At 40.7% G+C, this 22477-nt stretch overlaps 1 protein-coding gene across 2 annotated transcripts in view; it reads right to left on the bottom strand.

Annotated features, from left to right (window-relative positions):
* Window positions 1–22477, bottom strand: part of ERGIC2 (ERGIC and golgi 2) — a 796925-nt gene that overhangs the window by 690732 nt on the left and 83716 nt on the right. For both annotated transcript variants that reach the window (XM_069628528.1, XM_069628529.1), the window contains exon 4: window positions 1494–1602. In XM_069628528.1, coding sequence (XP_069484629.1) covers window positions 1494–1602 — 109 coding nt within the window. The remainder of the gene's footprint in view (window positions 1–1493; window positions 1603–22477) is intronic.

Below are 22477 nucleotides of genomic sequence, written 5' to 3' on the forward strand. Positions count from 1 at the left end.
GTCTTTGGCACAAAGGCCATGGTGGCCAATGTGTTGCATACTGCTCCCTGTCCAACTCTATTTGGGGCTCTGACCAAATATACTGAGAAGGTAAAAAATCTTAGCTGTGTTTGGCAATATAATCGAAACTGCATGTTAAATCAGGTTAAGTCAAGTCAGTTGACTTCCAGCTCAAGCTACTAAAACCACTATTACCCATCATCCAGAGAAAGATTAACCAATAAAGGTCGGAACACTAGTCAATGCTAGACTAGATTGTTATGCCCTTCTGATGGGCATTCCTGGATATCAGCTCCAGAGACTGCAGGTAGCCCAAAATTTGGAGAATTCAATAGATTTTTGATCTACTCAGGAAAACTGCCATCCCTTCTTTTCAAAGGAGTCTGCATTGGCAAAGGAGTCTGTTGAAGATCCTGTGAATGTTTTTTTAAGTGCATTTATGGTTTGCACCAGCTTATTTATTATCTAGGATTATCCCTTACACTACGATCTGCAAGACAGGATTTGTTGGTGGTTCCCTTTTCTAGAACCTCTACATGGGGCGATGGGTGTTTTCTCCTTACCGGCCAGCGAACTTGGAATGCACTGCCAGATAACTTACAATAAAGCAAATCCCTGAGCATACTTAGAAAGCAATTGAAGAGCTACTTATTCATATAAAATTAGCTCAGTAAAAAAATGGTGTGATCTTCAGTTGAATTGCCATCTGCGCCCAGATGCAGGTTTCTGCTGGGACCCTCTTAGGAATGCGCTATGCAAATTCTCAAATCAGAAAACAAGGGAAAGTGGCAGTCACATTCTATACTACATTTCACACATGGGCACCATTTGTTAAACACATTTGCGTGTGGGGACAGTTGCGGGAGACTCGGATAGCACAAGGGAGTTGCAGACAATGCCTTAATGCAATTTTAAGTGCCCGAACTACACCAGACATTTAGCAATACATTGGCTTACATTCCCTCATGGGTGGAAGGCTAGAACTCTGTCTGCATTGGGAATCAGACCCAAGAACAAGACTATTCTAGAGTGCATACTGAGAATCAGGGGAATGCTAGTGACCCCCTATTGCAGGCCCACATGCTGCAAATCGGAGGATCTTTGTGCAAAGGTACTTTCTGTTCGGGGAATCCCTCACCGAAACAAAAAAAGGACTTTAATCACCTGCATGCACAATGGGCACAGACTAGTGAAAGAAAAGTTTTGGGAATCGGGGCCAATGTGTTTTCTTTAACACTTCAATTTTGCCTAACATGGTGTAGCAGATTTGGAACCACCATCTCTTTGCACAGTACATGAACAGGAATTATACTGAGAAAGCATGCATCATTCGCAGAGTGAATGCACATTTTAGCTTTTTCATATTTCATTTATTGTATTTGGGGATAGATCACTGGGTATGACTATATATTTTCAAGGATACATATGGTATTTTGTTACTGTAAACAAAAGGAATACATGAACACTGTTTTAAGTGGAAAAATAAGTATTACCTACTAAAATCCTTGTCTACTTCATATTCGTATTTCATATGCGTGTCCCGATAAACAAAGAACTCCATGACCGTCAACATAACCATGACAGCAAAGGCTAGAAGGGAAACTGAAAACCACACAAACAAAAATAAAAAGGGTGCAGGTTAGCATAGCTTAGAATGTTGTATACAATGAAAGGCTCTTCAGTAGATACAAATCCACAAAAGCAGATACAACAGTGTGCACAGTGTAGATATTTTGAAGTATTTTCTTGTGGCACAAACATGCATAGCCTATTTAAAAGGTGCTGCTACTATGTTCACCAATGAAATGCAAAAAACACACAGAATAAACTTGTGGTTTACCCTTATGAGAGACAGCTCTCTGACATGTATAAATCCCTAATCCAAAGAAACACAATGGTCCAATTTAAAAGGAGAATACAATTTCCCAAACAGTCAAATTTAGCCTCAAGGTGATTTTTTAATGATCACTATTATTAATCTGCAATGCTGTTAACATTGAATGCGCTACATTTAACAAGTACTTCTCCTACTAAGCTTTCCATACCTAAAATCATTCAGAAATATATATTAGTGATAGTCACCGAGTAGGAACTGAAATCAGTACAATCAGTATTTCTTGCATGGGTCTAAATCAAGAGTCTGCTTATTCCCGATATGATCATTACAAATGTGCCCTTTATTAGTTCTACATACTAATTGTTTAAAAGAACACAGAGGGAAACCGCTACGATCATGATGCCTACCTGGGCAGAGGATCAATTACTAATTATCATTGAAGAATCTAATTTGTTATCGGAAGCAAACAGACAAAAAATGTTCCTCAAATTAGGAATGGCTACAAATTGCAATTACATTAGAAAACGTAGATATTCTGATCGTGTGCATAGATTGTCACCAAATCGGGAAGCAACCGATTGCTACAGATCTAATCGAGCACCCAAAATTTGGTGCGAAAGCATGAAGTGGTTCCAAAGTTGTAAGAATTTGGAGAAAAAAAAATTGTTGGCACATACACTTTCTTGAACTGGTTCACAATGCAAAAAGTGTGGGGGAGTAAAAATAATAATAAAAACAGGTAAAATCGACCTTTCAAAGTTTTCTATTCAAAATCGCTAATATGAGTACATGTACTATAAACAAAAGCAGCAAAAAATATAAAACATCAATATCAGGTACGTTTATTTTTACGATTGCTCCCGACTTATCTTTGCACACGGTTTGATTCAGAGGAAAGTGCTGAGAGAGAAACTCAACAATTAACAATTATTTGTTTTTAATATGGCCCATGAGCACTGCCTTTTCTAGCCACCTATTTCAGAGCAAAGTGTTTGAGAACACAGACCAATGACAGGAATTTTTAGCTTTGGACGTAGATTTTTTCCTGTGGCTTTGCTTCGGAGTGTACAGTCGTTCACAGTGGTGTTCACAAAGAGGAATTTTCAAACTGTACTAGAGTTTCCAACTGTTTAGGGTGCTGCTGAGCTTGTGGTCTACCTATGTGCACGTAGCTTTCTAATGTACAACATCCAAATTCTCGTAGTGCATGTGCATTTGTATAGAGTAATGTGAAATATATAACATGTATAGTTATCTACACAGCTAATGTACACTTTTAGTTTATTACGTTTTATTATTTTTGAACATAAACAATATCATATAAACAAAGATAACATATGAAGCAACAATTAATTTTCAATGAACGCGAATAAGAAACAAGCGTTCCACAGGCAATCACAGAAAGTAAGTGGCCAATAATCCAATACTAGACAAAATCGATAAATAAAACTAAATAACATATCTTGAATATTCACAATCATCAAAGAAGGCTAAAGAACATAACAGAAGGAAATCATACATGATGGCAAAGATTGTAAGGTGGGAACAAAGATAACAACCAGGAAATGCATTCAGTTCAATGAAATGCGTAATCTAATTTTATGGTATCAAGTATAAAAAGAACACGGAGAAACCTACTACTGTGAGAAAACTGAGGATATTCTCACTCCCACTCCCCTGGCATCCTCTATGCAGGTGGCCAGGGAAAGGCCATCGCTCTTGGATCCTGACCCTGTGGGTAAACAAGCAAGGGAGGATCACCTGGGTGGAGGGTCCTTGGGGATTAAGAGTGGGATGCCCTTAGATGAGTCGCAGTATTCCACATTTTCCTTTGAGGTCGGATCCCCTATCCCAGAGGCAGTTATGGGATGTTGTACCCCATTGCCTATTGACCCCGAGAATGACAAAAGATATCAACCCAGACGTACTAGAAAAGAGGAGGAAAAGGGTCAAGAGTGGGGTACCTTTAGGCGAGACATGGTATTCCCCCCCCCCCTTATCCTAATGACAATCAACCTAACTCTGCCCCAACCTTTATGGGTTATTGCAGGTCAACTGCCCTTCTTTCCTCTCTTGGGAAACCTGGCAGTACTGAGACGAGGAAGAGCGAGCAGTGAGTAATGAGTAATGAACACCACACACTCACCACTCTAGTACTGAGAAGATACTGAGAAGAGGAAGAAGCAACTGAGTGTAATTAACACCATTCCCTTTCACCACTTCAGTACTGGGACGTAGAAGATACATGAAAGGTATGAAGGTCAGGCATGTCCTCTTAATCTGAGCCAGGCAGAATTGAATGATGGAATACACCTGCAGCTCATTGAAGGACCACAGGTGCATAAAAGGCAAAACCAGGATCGAGTGAGACCTGGGGAACTTGGGCAGAGATCAATATAATACCCAGGGAATCCGGAGGCAGCCACAGGATGCGGGCCAACATCCCCAAACCAAGGGAAGACTCCTGTGTGAAGTGGGAGCAAAAGGAGCTGCGGCGTGGCACGAACACCAAGGATGCTGTGTCTGGCCTCGCAGAGGCACTGAAGCCGCCTACGCCAACTAAGCTCCTGTCCACATGCGAGCGGGGCTCACGGAACCAGAAGCAGCAGCCAGCGAGAAGGAAAGCAGCAAGGAACGCCGGAGTAGATGCCAACAACCAGTGAGTGCTGGGGAAGTTACCCAGAGACTGGGGCGCTCCGGAGGTAGTAAACAGTGCTGAAGGAATAAATACTTGTACAAATGGAACTATGGATTTAAATGAATGAAAAGCACGTAGCACGAAAACCATTACATCTGCTACTATTGAATATTGAACTGAATGAAAGCAGCAAATCTTCTAATCTTGAATAACGAACTGAATGCAAATAGCGAACCTGCTAATGTTTAATCATGTGCTGAAATAAAATAGGAAACTAAATCGAATGAAGGACTGACTGCAGAGTTGAAATTACGTCTGAGAAACAGTTTGTTTTTGGAGCTGAATTTGAGAAACCACTTGTTTGTAATGGGTGGATCGTGTTGTTCGACTACTGCACCAAGACCAGAGAACCCCTATATGCTAACAAGGAAACCTACTATTGTGTCAAAAGGAAAAGTGCTATTGATGCTTATAAGGCTTGGGGAAGGGAACCCCGAGCTGTGAAGAATTGTTGGAACTTTCCTTAAAGACAAAGCTTCTTTTTGAAACATCTTTTGATATTGAACCTGGGGAAGGGAACCCTGAGACTTGCTCCCATGAAACTGTTTTGAAATTGGCGAAGGGCATCCTGACATTTAAAAAGGTGAGAAACTATATTACTTTAAACAAAAGAGAAGGTAACTAGAACATTGTAGTGACTAGGAGAAGCTGAAGAATAAGCATGAGCTGGAAATAGCTCAGAACTTTACTTTTGGAACACTAATGTATGGTTGCCACCCCCGACACATTGTTTTGATGTTAGTTGTGAGGGCAAGGATAAGTTTTGGACAAAGGCCAACTTAAGTTGAACTTACTCACACAGACTATGCTTTGTTTCTTTAGGTAGGGCAATCCCTCCTTACCATAGGGCAAGTTAGGCCTTCCACCATCCTGACATTTAAGTAAATAAAGGTATTTTTGTGACATCGACTGTTGTCTGTGTCTCTTTCCATGATGCCAACCTCACGCTACGCACAACAGAGGACAAAAATCAGGGAGAGGGGTAAAACAAACAGAACACACTATATAATAAAGGGATGCAACACACTGAAAATAAGATTTAGAATCACATTTACTCAAAATTATGCTGAGAAATCAATATAAGCTCATGAGCCATGTGTAGACATATTGTGAGGTTATGTAGTGAATAAACATATGCCATTCGGATCTTACCCAATAGAGCGAGTGAATTGGCAATATATTGTTACAGCCTTTGTATACGCCATATATTATTCCACCAACCCATAATGGTGAAGTTATGGAATTGTTTCCAATTAGTCTTTTCATTCTAATGGCATAAGCAATGAAAAGGTCAAATAGAATAAACGGATAGTTGATTTTCAATCCATTAAACACCATACTTCCAAGCAGGTATTAGTTAGGGACCATGGAAAATGTACTTTAAAGATATTTTTCAAATATTTCCACACATCGCTCCAGAACCTTCCAATATAAATATAATTTTTTAAAATACATGTTTGAAAGAGCCAACAAGACCTGCAATTTCTATTGCAGATATACTTGGTTTTAAGTTTAAAAAAAAAAAAAAAAAAAAGATTCTGAGTACCATTGACAGACATTGAGATCACTTTGATTTGCTTCCAAAGTGCGGATCATGTGCATTCATTCAATATTTAATTACAATCTTGTTCCCATTGTAGTTCAGATGACCATTTATGGCCAGTAACTCTCATATGCACCATTTATGGCCAGTAACTCTCATATGCACTATCACTTTGTATAATTTTGCAGCATTAAGCAGCAAGTCTGAACATAAAACATTGCATTCTAAAATTATCAGGAACTAGTCTACTTGTAGTATAGGCATTCAATTGATCTAAACACGCATTTAGTAGAATTATTGTATGACTTGTAAGCAGAGTTTGATAATGAGACGTGATATTTAAATTCCTCAAATGACATTAGACTGGAACCTAAGAACAATTGATGAACAAACCTGATCACTCTATTCAGCCAATGTTTCCATAAGAGAACTCCCGTTTAATTGTAATGGTCTTACTAAGTAAAATGAAAACAGATGTGAGGGAGTATTTGCAAGAGGAAATATACATTCATTAAGCTTTTTGGAAGTCACTTTCATAGGGCAGGATAGTCTGTAGGCAGTTTGACCAAATACGTAAAATAAATCATAGGTATTGAAAGGAAACGCCATCTCCTTTTCAACTACGAACCATGTTGGAGTATCTATCGTAGCCTCTGATGAAAACCAGACTTCAGCCAGTTTCAATACGATTGCATTATGATAACATTTGAAGTACGGAAAGCAAACCTCAATTCCAAGGGGTTTTCAATATACTAACGGTAATTCTTACTTTTCCCAGCAGCCCATAAGAAGTTCAAAAGAATAGAATTTATAGACTTGAAAAGTGAAGCAGGCAAGGGGACGGAAAGCATTTGCAAGAAGTATACAGTTATTAGTGATATCATTTTGATGGTTTCCAAACGTCCTCACCAAGAATTAATCCGATTATCTAACCCAATTAGGTCTAAATGCAGATAAGATTCTCTACTGATGTTGTCAAAGAAGGAATTGAGATTAGAAGGAGAGATATCCTGTTCAGAGGGTTGTGTATTTTCATAGAATGTTCTAAATGTATCCAATATTGCTTTGATCATCTGAGACCGTAGTTTCCTGATCATTAATATGCGAGATAGTTGCTTTATCGTTTGTTAACTTTCAGATAGGAAGCAAGTGCTCTACTAGCTTTGTTGGAGATTCGGTATATTTTAGATTTATATTTTAGAATTACCCGGAGGCCAAATCTTTTGTTGATTTGAGAGCGCAAATACAGGATAGTAAGAAATAATTGTTCTATAGGGTTTTGATAATATTAGTTAGCATAATTAGTGAGTTGTTTGTATAGGGAATCAAGATCTCTTTTATACTTGCATATGCAATAATATGACCCTTTAAGGCTGCTTTATACGCATCCCAATTATTAACCGTGGATGTATCCTGAGCCTGGTGGAAAGATCACTCACATTCATTATCTTGTAGTAGGAAGTTGTTAAATCTCCATCTATTTGAGTGCTTTTTAATGTTCGTAAGATCAAAAGTTGTGATCACCGGGATATCGTCAGATAGCAATTTTAGAATCTATTATAGAACCAGATAGCGTTTTGGCCACACATGTATAATCTAAGCGTGAGAGTGTATTATGGGGTAAAGAGCGGAAGATAAAATTCAACTCTGTTGGATGGGAAAAGCGCCAGGTGTCTAATAAACTTGCCTCAGAAAGGCAGCCTGTAAATGCTTTGTGTGTTCTAGAGCTTAAAAATACATTTAGATCTTCTATCCATAAAGGGGTATACAATATTATTGAAGTCACCACAAACAATTAGATTTGATAGATCGATTGCAGAATGGTATGTTTAATATATTTGTCAAGAACTCCGGATCAGGGGTTGGTGGACCATGAATATTCAAGATAGAGACAGTTTCAGAGCCTATTTATCATCCACAGACCAACCTACCTTTGTCATCCACATTATGTAGAATTTTATGAGGCAGACTATTGTTGATAAGAATTGCTACACCATTCAGTTTGCCATCAGCTTGACTGGCTATAACCTCACGTAACCAGAATATTTTGATTTTTTATTGACTCAAGTAGAGACAGATGGGTCTCCTGAACAAATGCAACTGACGGTTAAGATTGGATAACACTTCCGGTTTTAAATGGGTTATTAATCCCATTTATATTCCAGGAAATACATTTAAAGATCATTAGAGATTGTCAGATAGGTCTATACATAAGTAGTAATATTTGAAAGGACAATATATTATTTGATTACACCTCCTCATGCAAAATATCCTTAAATACCTCGTATAGGTTTTTTATGCAAAGGAATTTCTTCCTATAAGAAAAATAATGTATCCCCGATAGTAAAACAGAATAAATCTCCAAATTTATAACCCAACAAGTAAACACTAGCGATCCGCTGTCCTAATTACTTTTTACTGGTAAGACGTTATATCGGCAGGCTTTTTTTTCGCTTCGTTTTTTTGCTGAAAATGTGCGGCCAAAAAAACAAATCAACAATATGGGGGGTTATGGGTATATAAGGAGTAGGGGTGGGGGAATAGGCAAGGGGGGAACCCCCCAAATAAAACAATAAAAAAATTGAAGTTTTTCGGCCTAATTTGTTTTGCAAAAATAAAATAAAAAAGGCCGAACTAAGAACACAGAAACCGTTTCACCTGATACCTTGAATAGTAACAAAAGAAGAAGTCAACATCTCTTGGCCATAAATATTTGTTGAAATCTGTGTGGACAGAAAAGTATATTTCAAATGTTGTCATAAACTGTGGGGAATCAGATATAGGAGAGGGACTAGAACAAAAGACTTGCCCCTGGTAATGGTCTTTTTCGACTGGATGTTCCTCCCACATATTCCTCACCTTTGATATATTCGTAAGTCTGCTTGCAGCTTCGGAAACCTTTCTCCATAGTATCGATCACCGTGTGTCATCATGTTGAGGCCCTCGACAGCCTCAGTCCGGTCCGTAATATGGACGCTGGTATAAGAAGCTCACGTGGCACCTGTTGCCTCAGTTGTAGTAATCTATTCTCTTCCCCCCCCCCGCATCCAATGCTCAGCTGTGTTAAGGGTATGACCCAGGTGTTGGAAGGAAGGTATAAAATTAAGGAAATTCTCGCTAAGATACAGGGGTAGGATGGGAGGGCGATGAGGAACATTCAGTCGAAAGAACATTACCAGGGTCCTGCCACGTATGCCCCATCTTTGATGGTCTCCCAAAGCAATTGGTTGAAGGAGGTGGGCGAGAGAATGCATGGCTGATTAATGCCGTGAAGTACAGCCTTGCCAAATCTTGCCTCCTGATCTCACATTGAATAGTACTTGCCGAAAGTGTGCAAAGAGGACCAAGTTGCTGCACTGAAAAGATCCTGTGCGGGCACTCCTCTCTGAAGAGCCGAAGAAGTGCCCACCCCTCAGGTAGAATTCGTTCTTAATTTTGCCTGCTAAGGAATAGCATTTAGAAATGCATAAAATTATTCAGCGAGATGGTTTGATTGGTGACTGCTTGTCCCAAAGAGTTGGTAATTTTGCCCTGTTTGGGGCATTCTGGTAATATAGAAGCTTAAGGCCCTCTTTGGGCCCAAGGGATACAACTGCTCCTCCTCAGAGGGATGAGGAGGCGGGTAAAAAGCAGGCAACACGAACTTCTAAGCCAAATGGAACTCTGATACTCCTTTTGGTAAGAAAGAAGGACGCACCCTCAAAACCATCTTATCCTTAAAAAAGGTAGGTGGGTTAGAAGAAAGAGCCTGAAGCGCACTGACTCTGCAAGCTGATGTAATCGCCATTAGAAAAATAGTCTTATGGGTTAACATTATGGATGGCCAAGAATACAGAGGTTCAAAAGGTACTCTCATTCCCAACCTGGTACAATAAAAGGGACCGGGGGAAAGATATTCGTTAATCCCTTTAGGAATTGAACTAATATAGGGACTTTGAAATAGGAACCCGGATTTGACGAATGCTTAAAAAAATAGAAAGCGCCGTTACATCACCCTTTACCAAAAAAACCTGCAGCCCCTGAGGGGCCAGATGTAGTAAAATGATAGCACAGAAGGAGCTTTTCATGTAAAAGGATCAATACTCTTATCCCTACACCAGCTGCAGAATTTATTCCAACGGCAGCGGTACAGAGATTTAGTTGCTGGCCTTCTGGCCGAAAGCATCACCTCCATCACATCTTCCTGAAGATATGAGTCTGTACCTTATCCTTTCAGAAACCAGGCGTAAAGGTTCAGAGTCCTGATCTCTGGATGAAGACGGTGACCTCCATCTCGCGAGAGCAAATCCTCCCTTTGGGAAAGACAAATTAGAGGGTAGGTGGCCATCCAGAGCAATTTGGATCATGGATTTCCCGTACTCCCAACCAGCTGATGACACGAGGAATAATGGGGGCTGGTGGAAACGTGTATAGACGTGGACATTCTCAGTCCACTACGAACTACTCGCCTAGAGCTCCACTCCGAGGAAATTCCCTGCAGCAGAAAAGGCCTCATTTCCTGTTGACACTGGACGTGAACAGATCCACCCGAGTTGTTCCCCAAACGGCGACGATCTCTAAAAAGGACTTCCTGAGCTAACTCCCACTCATGGGAGACAGTACTCTGCCGGCCAGAGCATCCACTGCTATGTTTTCCTCTCTGGCTAGGTGAGCGGCCAGTAGAGAGATTCCTTCTCTTAGTGCCCAGAAACAGAGCTGTATTGCCTCTCTGCACAGTGGCAGTGAGCTTACATCTCCTCTTTTGTTGAGGGAATACATGGCCACTGTGTTGTCCATCATAATCAAAGCAGTCTTCACCCATACAGAAGGCAGAAAACTTAGTGCTAGTCCGGTTGCTCTCAGCTCTAAAAGAGCTATGTGAAGTCTGGACTCCGACAGAGAACAACGACCACTAATGTACCGGTCGTTCTTGTGGGCTCCCCACCCTGTGAGGGAGGACTCCGTCATAACCGTTATCTCTGGTCATGGTTGCCCAAAGCTTCCACTTTCATCACGTTCGCCTGACAGGCCCACCACAGAACATCCTGTGCCACCTTGTTTAAAGAAGGTCTGCCATTCTGCTGGAGAACTATGACTGACCACTGGGATCTGAGGGCCCACTGAAGGGAACTAATTCTGAAACAGGCTTCTGGCACCAGAATAATGCAGGACACCATGAGGCCGAGCAACCACAGAAAATCGAAGGCCGGAAGATGTTGGCACTCAAACTTTTGGACCATCTGCAAAAGGTGTTGAGCCCTCAACTAGGGCAGTCGAAGTGCCTTAAGAATTTGCAAAAGAGTAACCATCTTGAACTTGTTCGTCCGGAGGAAGGACAAAGAACTTGCTCAAGCATCTCAAGTGTAAAATGGGTCGCAGTCCTCCGTCGTTCTTGGGGATTAGAAAATAAGGGAAGTACCAACCTTGATTCCTCTCCAACCCAAGTACCGACTATCGCACCTTTCTCCAACAGGGTGAAAATCTCCTGTAAGAGGAGCGGATCCGAATTCTTCAAGGCTTGTCCTCTTGGAGGACAATTCAGGGATCGTTTTAGGACAGAGCAGTAGCCGTGAGCCACTGTCTGCAGTGCCCAAGCATCAGAGGTTATGCCTCACCAACTCTTCAAATGTAGTTAACCTGCCTCCACCACAGTCCTGTGAGCCAAAAGCTCAAAGGGGTCTTGGGGTTGTTGCTGAAGCAGAGGGAAAAGAAGCAGAGGCTTAGAGGAGTTTTCCCTCCTCGTGAGCCATGGGGAGCTCTTCTTTGGCCCCTTTGTGCAAACTGGCCTCTTCCTCTTTGAGCAGAAATGAAAAGGCCAACCCCTTCAACTGTGGAAAGACCCTTGAGATTGGAGTTGTGGACGCCTGTAATTTTTCTAGGCTCATCGACCTTGGGCCGGAAAAAGAGACATCAAATTGCATGTCTAAGAGTCTTGACTGGACGTTTGGTGCAAACCCTGACTTTCTTAACCAAGTGAATCTTCTGGCGACAGTACTCTCCACCATAGCCCTGCTTACCGAGTCTGAAGAATCTAGACCAGACTGCAGAGATTGGCACATGGCATCCTTGCTGTCTTGAACCAGGTTAAGAAACCCCTTGCTCTCCTCCCTCTCCGAGATGTGCTCCACAGCCAAAGCCATTAAATCCCACAAGGTGTGCTTATTCCTGGCCAGGGCACATATGAGGCCTTCAGGGGCATGCTGCCTGTGGAAAACACCCTCTTCCCTAAGGCGTCAAACCTTTTATGTTCTCTATTCGGGAGATGGTAGGATAGGCTGCAGCCTTAGAAGTTGACGTTTCTGCCTGGACCACCAAGCTTTCAGGAGTGGGGTGTTTTGATATGAAACTTGGATCTACTGTGGCAGGCCTGTATTTCTTGGCCAGATCCTTAACTGCCAGTGTCCTATTCAGTTTTAACCAGTTTTCCAACACTCTGGTTCTCAATGCAGTGTTGAAGGATAACTCCCTTGAGGGTGAGGACACCCTATCCAGGATATCGGCAAGGTCATCCTTTTCCGGATTGCCACAGGTTTTTCCCCCATCCTAAATATTCCAGGACCTTACCCATCACTGATCTATATGAGGGGTCTACATGACTTTAAGGCCAGGCGTGGCAAAATTTGTCTCACGTGAGGTGTCAAGTCACTAGCACCCTTCAGAGTGTTCACAAGATTTTGCAACCTGGACGCCTCTTAAATTGACTCATCATCAGGTACACTGGGAGTGCCATACTCCAAGCCAAAAGGGACATCCTCTTCTTCCTCCTCATAAATCGCCCCACGGTCTTCAAGAAGTCAGCCTTAGGTAAAGGCTTATAAGCCTTCAACAAATCGACAAGTCTTTGAGGACGTCGACAACGTCAACGTCTTTGATGGCAAAACTTGTTTCAATGGGCTAGGTACCCGCTCATTTACAGGAGTTGGGGAAGAAGACTAAGGCTTCAATTTGTGGAGAGACGCAGACTCTTTTCGACGGATGTCGAGGAGATTTACTGTTCAAATTCTTAGCTGCGCAAGTGGTGGTCTAAGAAGACACCCTGCTGGTCTTACCAGATGCAGTGGGGTCTGAAGCCTTCTTGGCCTATTTCGAAGGGGCAATTGGAGCCGCCTTTTGAAAAACATACAGTAACTGGATACAACATTTTTCCCAGTCAGCAGAAGACGTTGACTTGCTTGGAAAGTTTACCCAGAGAGGAGTCGGACGAAGACTACAGCAAACAATGGCATGGTTTCTTCGTCTTTCTGTGTGACGAGGATGAATGACGAGATCTGGATCTCAAGCGCTTCGAATGTTTGGAGCGCTTTTTGACAGGGAAAAACTCCCTGGACTCATCCAACAACCTCTTTTTGGAAGGAGTGGTAGAAGGAAATTTAGAAAGGGGTCTACCTGCCACAAATTTCCCCTTCCTTTCCTTCAAGGCCTTCACTGTCATTGATGGTCAGGAACCGCAGTCATCAACTCTGTGGTGCAGACACCAAAAGGCAGATCCGATGTGGGTCCGTAATGGACATTTTAGCACCACAATCGAAGCACCGTTTGGAACCAGTCTTCGGTGTAGACATTTTCAACAAAATTCAAAATCTGAAAATACACAATGAGAAATTGCCAAGACTATGAACCGTACGAAGAGTGCTGAACATTCAAAAAAAATAGAACTAAAGCAATGGGCAGCACACAAGCTTCTTATAGCCATGTCAGCGTCACGGCCAAGGACAGGATGGAGGCAGTCTAGGGCCACGACTATAAGACGCACTGGGCCTGATACTATGAAAAAAAGGTTTCCGAAGCTGCAAGCAGACTTAAGAATATATCAAAGATGAGGAATACGTGGGAGGACACAATTCATTCGAAGACATGATTTGATTTAAAGGAAAGAATGCCTCACCTATCCAGGAGGCTATGTATTATCGCCAATCTTAACATAAAAAAAGCCAGTTGCTCGTACGGATGTCTTGCATAAACTCAGTCCGAACCTAGCCTTACACCAGTATCTAACCCCATCACTAGTAACAAAGGAAGCCAACTTAAATGAGGAAAATATAACGTTACCCTTCCCGTGGCTGGTTCCTTACCACCACACATCCCTAACGAGAAGGAAGGACTTCCCTGTAATCAGCACCTTCTTCCAGGCCTCGACCTGCAGGTACAGTTCAAAATAAGTTATCCTTCTTGCCTTTAGGGACTGGGGTCTCCAGACCCCTACACAAAATGTCCTTGTCAGGTCAAAGAGTGTTTCTGGTAGCTGGTCCTATAAACTGGCTACTACGTTCGTACAATAGTCTCTAGACTTGCGTTTGCAATCAGTTACAGTTACTTAGCACCGCCTGGGTGTTTGTTTATCATGGGTTACTGTGTCTCTTGGCCCAGCGTGGGCCTGCTGGTTCTTTAGCCTGTCTCAACTTGGCACTGTTCTCACTCCTCCGTGGGGTTCCTGCTTTCCCTGTCCTATCGGTCCATCTGGCTTTCTTGTTGCATTCACCCGCTTGTGGGACATTTTGTGTCTTATCCCAGCATGGGCTATCTGACCTATCATGTCGTTGGGACCTCATATTGCTCTCACCCCCTTGTGGGGTTGGTTAGGTTCCTCACCACCTTGCTACCGCTCCGCTCTCTCAGCCGCAACCTAGTTCTGCAGAGCCGGTGCCTTTTTGCTTTGGTATTCCACTTTGGTTCCTCCAGCCTGTGACTGACAGGACTTCGGTGTTGGAGCTGCTGAATGCAGGTATGCTGAGTATGCTGCAACTCAGACTCTCGCTGGTTCTATGGTCCTGAACTTGCCAGGCTCTCTGCCTTCCTGGGCTTGGCAGCATTCTGCAGGATTTGGGTTTCTTCTGCTCACCACGTCGACTGCGTGGCCCTGTCTCCAGCATCAGACCTCTCGTCTATGCTCCAGTGCAGGATGATGCTTTGTGCCTTAAGGCTGGCTTCATCTCTCTCTCTCCACATGGACCTCAGCCTTCTTATGTTCCTCCTTGGAACGGGAGAGGAGACACCATTGGATCTTCTCTTCAAGTACAGATTTGAACAGTGTGTGGTCAGAAACCAACCAATTCAATTTCAAAAAGGCTGTGTACATCATTATAATGCTCAATCCCCATATAACCCAAACATATTTGGGACGCTGCTTTCAAGGGAGGTGTATTAAAATCTTTACCTGGAGATTCCATGTACCCTGGGGGGGATAGAGGAGGGCCACCCTTAGCGAGATCCTGTTTGCACTGTCCACCCTAGAGGGTGTAAACGAGTTGTGAGCCCACCTCCCGAGGAAGAAGGGATGAACTCCCTGGATTCATCACATGAGCAAGAACTATTGAAAAGTACAAATAACCGTAATCTGAACAGTTCTCACCCGGGGTTTGATATATCATAATGTTGACAAACGTGTTAACAGGCTGGAACAGTCAATCATTCTCCTAGAAAAGACAAAACTACTGAGTTAAAGAGGAGATGTAATTTCCGGTCCAACAGGACTGCGACTCCACAAAATAATATATCCAAGCCTTAACAGAAATAATCAAACTCTAAATATCCCAAAGAAAACTTTACAAATAAAATTACTGTAACTGTCAAAAAGGAAAAGAAAATCCAATTCTACAATACTACATTTTATTAAATCAGCAAATACTGTCTGGTATATTATTTTGTTAACAGATTAATATGGGGACATTGAGTCATATTTGCACAAGCTTACATAGAAAACATTTTTGATAGCAGTCTATAGGAGATGATCGACTAAAATGTGTTCTAGATTCATCTTATTTTGTTTTTACGACAGCAAAAAGGTTAAGAAAGCAACAAAGCTACATTTAATTTGACCTTAAATGATATCACTTCAGTGGCACAATAATGTTCCCTTTACCATTTGTTATAGAATTGTAATTTTATTATTGTTTTGACATTGTCACAAGAATTTATTTGATTTTTATTTTAATAATTTTCTTTGGGATATTTTGAGTTTTATTAATTCCGTGAAGGTTTAGATATATTGTTTTCTGGAGTTTGTATATTTCAATTCCATTGAAGATGGTGGACATTGTGACCTTTAGAAGTAAAGGAGTGGGGGTGCAGTCGGTCCGGAAACTACATCTCTTCCACAATGTGAGTTTTTTCTCCTTTTTAGAACGTTTAAATGTTGAGTTTCTGTGTTTAGCAGCATACAAAGCAACGTTATATCACAGAACCTCATGTTAGAAACATTTAGATTATGTGTTATTTGTACTTTACAATAGTTTTGTCAGTATGCGATAGTTTGTTTGTGGACACAAATTATTTTTCATATGATCAAAGATATCAATGATATTTATAAAGAAGGGTCCCTGTAAGCTGTTTTCAGGTAAAAAGTCATTGTAACAGCACATCACTAGTGTTTTACTTGTTGGTTTATCAATTTGGAGATTTATTTTACTATTGGAGATAAGTTCCTTTGAAGAATTACAAACCTATATGAGGTATTTAATGATATTGTGTATAATAAGACGTAATCAATTGTTATATTGTAACTTTGAAATCTTTATGGTCTAGGAATCACATCATCAGGTCAGTTTGTTGAAAATTAGGTGATCTTCAGAATGACAAATATTTATAATTATCGGATTCTAAAAACAGTATGCTTACATTTCTTTAGGAAGTTCAGATGTTCCTTACTCCTGTGTGAAGGAATGCTCCCAAAAGGTGTAGAGCTTCATCAACATTTTTTATTTTGTCAGAAATAATTTGTACCACGACGACGTTGGACAATAAGATGAAAGACTACAAAGCTAATGTTTCTATGTAATTTATTTTACTTCATTGTACATTCAAGATGAACGTGACTAACATTTGATAAATGGTTACCTTAATACTAAAAAGGATTGTCATTGAAATATTATTTGAACTTGTGTATTTTTGGAATAGATTATGGGCCCCACAACACCTGCATGCCCATAATGTGTGTCACACTGACCTAGACACTGCTCAGGCCGTGGGCGATGGTCAAGTGGTGGTAAGCCCTGCTACCACGAGGGAAGCTTTTTCAGAGCTTCTGCAGCACTCAAACAAGGCTACCGCCTCCTGCAAGACATTTCCTGAGCCTTGTGTGCCTTCAACTCCAACCCTGCTCATATGCGATTGGCTACACCAAAACACAAATCCAGTCGATCATGGAAACCAGCCCCCCTCTAAGGACCCCTTTTAAAGGACTGTAGTGCATGTCTGGGCGCTGTGAAGGCATCATGAGTCTGACACAGACAACCGGTTCACATTTCCTCAACAAAGTTTTATTTAAGTTAAAAGGCAGGGTGGATGAATGCTTAATCCTAAAGAAAACTAAGGATAGTCTACGTCAGGAAGTCCAAAGTAAAACGTCTGTGTCCAAAACCTATACTTACCCTCAAAACCAACTGCATACAATGTGTAGGGATATCAGCAACATAGGGAATAGTGTTCAAAGTTTAAGTTCAGAGCTTCTTCTAGCTCTTTGAACTTGGAGAAGGGGAGCTGGTTACAAGCCAAAGTAGTTAATCAAATACAGGGGTTTCCTTCCCCAAGAGTTCAAGTCTTCTTTAGGTGGTTTCAGCAGGTTTTCCATTTAGGGGCATCTAATCTAGGCGCAGTTGTCGGACCACACAGTCCCAATTAAAGGTCACGCAAATGCTACCCTTCTTTGACTCCTTTTCCTTTGACACCAGTCCACTGCTTTTGCTCTGCAGTGGGGTTTGCCTCAGTCACACTCTGACACTGTATTGTGGCTTGTTCAACCACCTTCCTTGTGCTTGTTACACCTCCTTATGTTTCCTTAGCTCTTGCCAATGCTTGTTTACTTCTAATGTACAGTACCTTTGCACTTTCTCGGCTGTGACCAGTGCTGGCCTTCTCAAATCCTGCATTCATATCTTTGTGCTCTCTTGGCTTTGCTAGCACTTGTTTTAGATAACGCAATTCATTATTTCAATGCATATCAAAACTTCTTTTCAGGAAAGTTCACAATCTTTCTTTCACTGCGTTCAAGATGCCAGAGTGTTTCCAGCTTGCTTTCATTTTCATAAAGTATTCAATACACTATTAATTCAATTATTCATGAAGGGCTCAAACACACACTAGTGTTATAACATTAAAGTAGCAAAATACACAAAGGATTCAGAGAAAAATCTACAGTCAGGCAATTGTGACATACGCATCTTGTAAATAGATGAACACTGAAAGAACTATGGAAGGTTTTCATATATAAAATGTGTTAGTTACTTAACAGACATCAATCAATGATCTAAATCTGATTTCATGACAGTCAATTTGTTCCAGGTATCGCAATTCATGAACAAATATTGTTGATGTCAGAACAGAAAGATCTATTGTGCAATTAATTTCTGCCTGGACCTTTAAGAGATCTCATCTCTTTTATACATCGTGTCTCCGTGTCCATTTTGGAGTTTGATCCCTTCATGAATGAACTACTCTACAACAGAGTGCCGTAGATATAGGTTCCTCATCTTTCTCTTTTTCTTTCCTTTTGTTGTTATCGAGCACTATTCTGTAAGCACATTCAATATTTTTCAAAAGACCATTTATTTCTGACACAATTATATGTGTACGTTTTCCTGTTTTTTGGTGTTACCCAGCGCGATATCCATGCAGATGCACACAACCATTCTGCGTTAACTTTCTTCTAAATTCAGAAGTACTCAATACAGCGGGGACTATTTGTTTGATGATCACTGTGCTGCAAGCGTACCTTACTTAAAACCTAGCTAGGACCTTCTCAGCATTATGCTGCAAATGTAACCTACCTGCAACCTACCTACTATTGACTCTTCAGCACTGTGCTGCAAACGTAATGTACCTGCAACCCACCAACTATGACCTTTCAGCATTGTGTTAATGTAGCTTACCTGCAAACTACCTATGACTTTCTCAGCCTTATACTGTATATGCAACTTACCTGTAACACCCGACAACATCTTGAATTCAAAATCCACTGTAACTAGCACCTAGATTCCTCAGGGTTTTGTGCACTGCTATAAATTAAAAAAATAACAAATAATAAATTATAAAAATGTATTCATAATCCTTGTGGTCACTGATGGGAGTACAACTGGATTCCTGATAGGGTTCTCATCAGTCAATTTTACACACATTTAACATAGCTCTAAAGTGGAGGGATCTTATACAGTAAGCACCAATAAATGGTTAGAATAATCAAAATAAAATTGAGAAAGAAAATTATATTGTTAATTTTAGTGTGCATACCACTCCTGCATTGTTTATAACATGTATACCAATAAAATGGCTAATATTAACACCAGTGATATGAAACAGGGTAGCACACACTACATAAAACAAACAAATATAAGTTATGTTTATTTTTACCATAGCCCATGCACGCTGCCTTTGTTTGCTGTCTGATTCAGTGCAAAGTGTTTGAGAGGGAAAATGGCTCCTATCCACATCAGTGCCATAAACAGCAAGAGCCGGCATTCACTGAACACCCTTTGCTAACATCACATACATTCTGCTTTTATCCCCCACCATGATACTTTGGCACCATATCCACAAATCTCCACATATACCCACCATCAGCCTATGCCAAGATCCACACACCCACGCGGTTTACCAACCAACCTGTTACACTCTGCACCCATCCACAACTTCAGTACCCTTCCTTATAATCGGCACCGCTCACCACAAACCAGAATAATCCTCTAATTGAATACCCTATGTCTTAATCTGCACCCTCCAGTACAACCCACATGCCCCATACCATGCAATACACCTGCACTGTAACATTTCTAACTCGCCAAAGCCCGCAGACATCAGGGCATGGAGAGAGATCATGGATAGCAAGCGGTGCAACTAGAGGCATCACTACAGTGATTTATGAAAGAGAGTAGTTTTCTTGAACCTAAGGAAATTGCTTTCACATCGTAGGTTAGGGGACAGGTTATTCCAAATATTAGACGCTCTCCCCGGGAACAAACTTTCCCTCCCACTGACACAGATTTCAGGCATTATAGATGCATGGTGCCCTTCGATCTAGTACTCCGGGTAGAAGTTTGGACGTTAATAAGTTTAAGATAGCCAGGTGCATCGCTAAACAAGTATTTGTTTCTGAAAACATTAATTTCGAATTTTAGTCTTGGTTGCACGGGAAGCCAGTAAAGATCTCTTCTGTGCTGCAAAATATGTTTGTGTTTTGGCACATTTTTCACGACTCCAACAGCGTCGTTCTGCAGAATCTGTAACTTCTGAACACAGCTTTTCCTAGCTCCAAATAATGTGTTACAGTAATCCAGTCTTGAAAGAGCCAGAGCCCTGACCAGTGTAGCATAATTTTCAGTTGAAATAAAAGGTTTCAAAAGTTGTATTAATCTGAGATAGTAATTGATACTCTAGTCACGCTAGCAACCTGAGAATTAGCCTTGAGTGATGCTTCAATAGTCACTAATGCTTTTACTTTAATCGACAACAAAAATTTCGTGGTCGATATATAATTTTTTTATATGCTATTCCTAATTTTTCTCTAAATTGTTGGAACCGAAAATCAGTACGGTCTTCTGACCATTTAAGCAAAGTCTGTTATTCATCATCCAGATACTTTCATAGACAGATGTAATCATACTGGCATCTTTATCATAGTTTGCACTTAACCTGAAAACGAGCCGAGTATCATCAGAGTAATTCGTCAAATAAAGACCCATGGACTCCAAAAGGGCACAGAGGGATCTACAAAAAACGCTGAACAAAACGGGGGATAAGCACGCTCTTTGAGGAACTCCGCATATAATCTGTTCTAGGCTAGAGGACGTCTTTTTGACAAATTATTATAGATTTCCGGTTGCTCAGAAACGATTGGAACCACTTAACCATTTTCAGGAGTTCAATTTCCATGTACCTGTATTCATCAAGAGTTTGGCCTAATACATAAGATTGAACACTGCCAAAAGATCCAAAAGAATCAAAAGACCAACTTTACTATCATCAACCATCTCTAACATTTCAGATTGCAGGTCTACCATAGCGGTTTCAGTTCCATGTGCAGTCCTAAAACCGGACTGTCAACAGTGTAAAATGTTAGATTTCTCAATGTGAATAAAGAATAATTCTTCCAAAAGAACATGAGTAATTTGTTCAAACTGACCTCGCAGCGATTTGATCAACAACTTTAAGTAAAAATTGTGCATTTATAATAGGTCTGTAGTTAGAGAATTCTGGAGTGTCGAGATTAGATTTTTTTTAGCAGAGGTGTTAGAGACATTTTTCAACATGTCTGGTACATCATTATGCAGAAAAGAATTTATAAAAACGAGTTAAAAACAGTGCAAAGATCTCCAGGTGTTGTAAAATGATCCTAGAAGGTAAAATATCCATTTGACAACAAGTTGGGTGCATCTTTTTCAAAGTCTTGATCAAAGAATCAGTGGTTATAAATTTAAAAGAAAAAAGGACAGTCTGTAAAAGTCGTAGGTTGAGTAATACAAGTCTGGTCATCACAGGTAGTCCTTTGCCGAAGCAATGGAGGATTGTGCAGAAAGAATTTTGTCAACAAAGACTTTTTGTATTGCTTCTCAGTCTGCGTTAGTAGGGTTGAACTTTTGTTTTTGGGGCTAATGGTTTTTCTAGGGTTTTGACAATCTCCCAAAAAATGTTTTACCTCATTCGTGGATTCAACAATATGAACATCGTAGAAATCTCTTTTAGATTGGACAATTTTTAGTCGATAGTTTAAAAAAAAAAAAGGGTTACATGTGATTTTATTAAATGATAAAACAAAGAATGAATTTGTAACCAAGAAAAAACATCTAAGAAAAAAACTTTGTTTTTGGGGGGGTTCCGCACCCTTTTAATACTTTCCCCCCCCACCCCTAAAACTACTATTGCTATTCCCAACCACCCATGTATAGTTTTGTAAAAAATTCTATTATTTTTTTTTTTTAGATATTTTGTGTTAGTTTAAAAATCCATTCATTGTTTTCTATTCGATATCACTGCATACGTGCAGGTTACTATAAAAAAGAAAAAAGTCCACAAACAAAAAGATGACTGAGCCAAACAGGAAACAATTATCGTCTAAGCAAGAAGTCTTCAAACTGTGGGGCGCGAGACCCCTGCTTGATTTATTCTAATTTTTTTTTTTTTAGATTGGAGGAAATGGGCAGGGGCGGGTCACAGACTGTTTGAATAGTACCCAAGGGGGTTTTATTTGTTAAAATGTAAGCAAATTATGATATTTAAACAATACTTATTCAGCTACAATGTCATAACTACTAGATGCATAGTGAAGTAACCCAAACTGACCCACATTGGCCAAAAAAGTGGCCCATTTCGACTGGCCTACACTAGCATTTTTGGTACAGCATTACCCTATAGGCGAGTCCGAGCTGGCGTCTCATCCATAATGAGCAAGTTGGGCGTCCACCCAGTGGCCCCCTCAACCATTATGGAGGAGCCA

The sequence above is a fragment of the Ambystoma mexicanum genome, chromosome 12 (assembly GCF_040938575.1).
Source record: "Ambystoma mexicanum isolate Mex_15411 chromosome 12, UKY_AmexF1_1, whole genome shotgun sequence".
Taxonomy (NCBI): Eukaryota; Metazoa; Chordata; class Amphibia; order Caudata; family Ambystomatidae; genus Ambystoma; species Ambystoma mexicanum.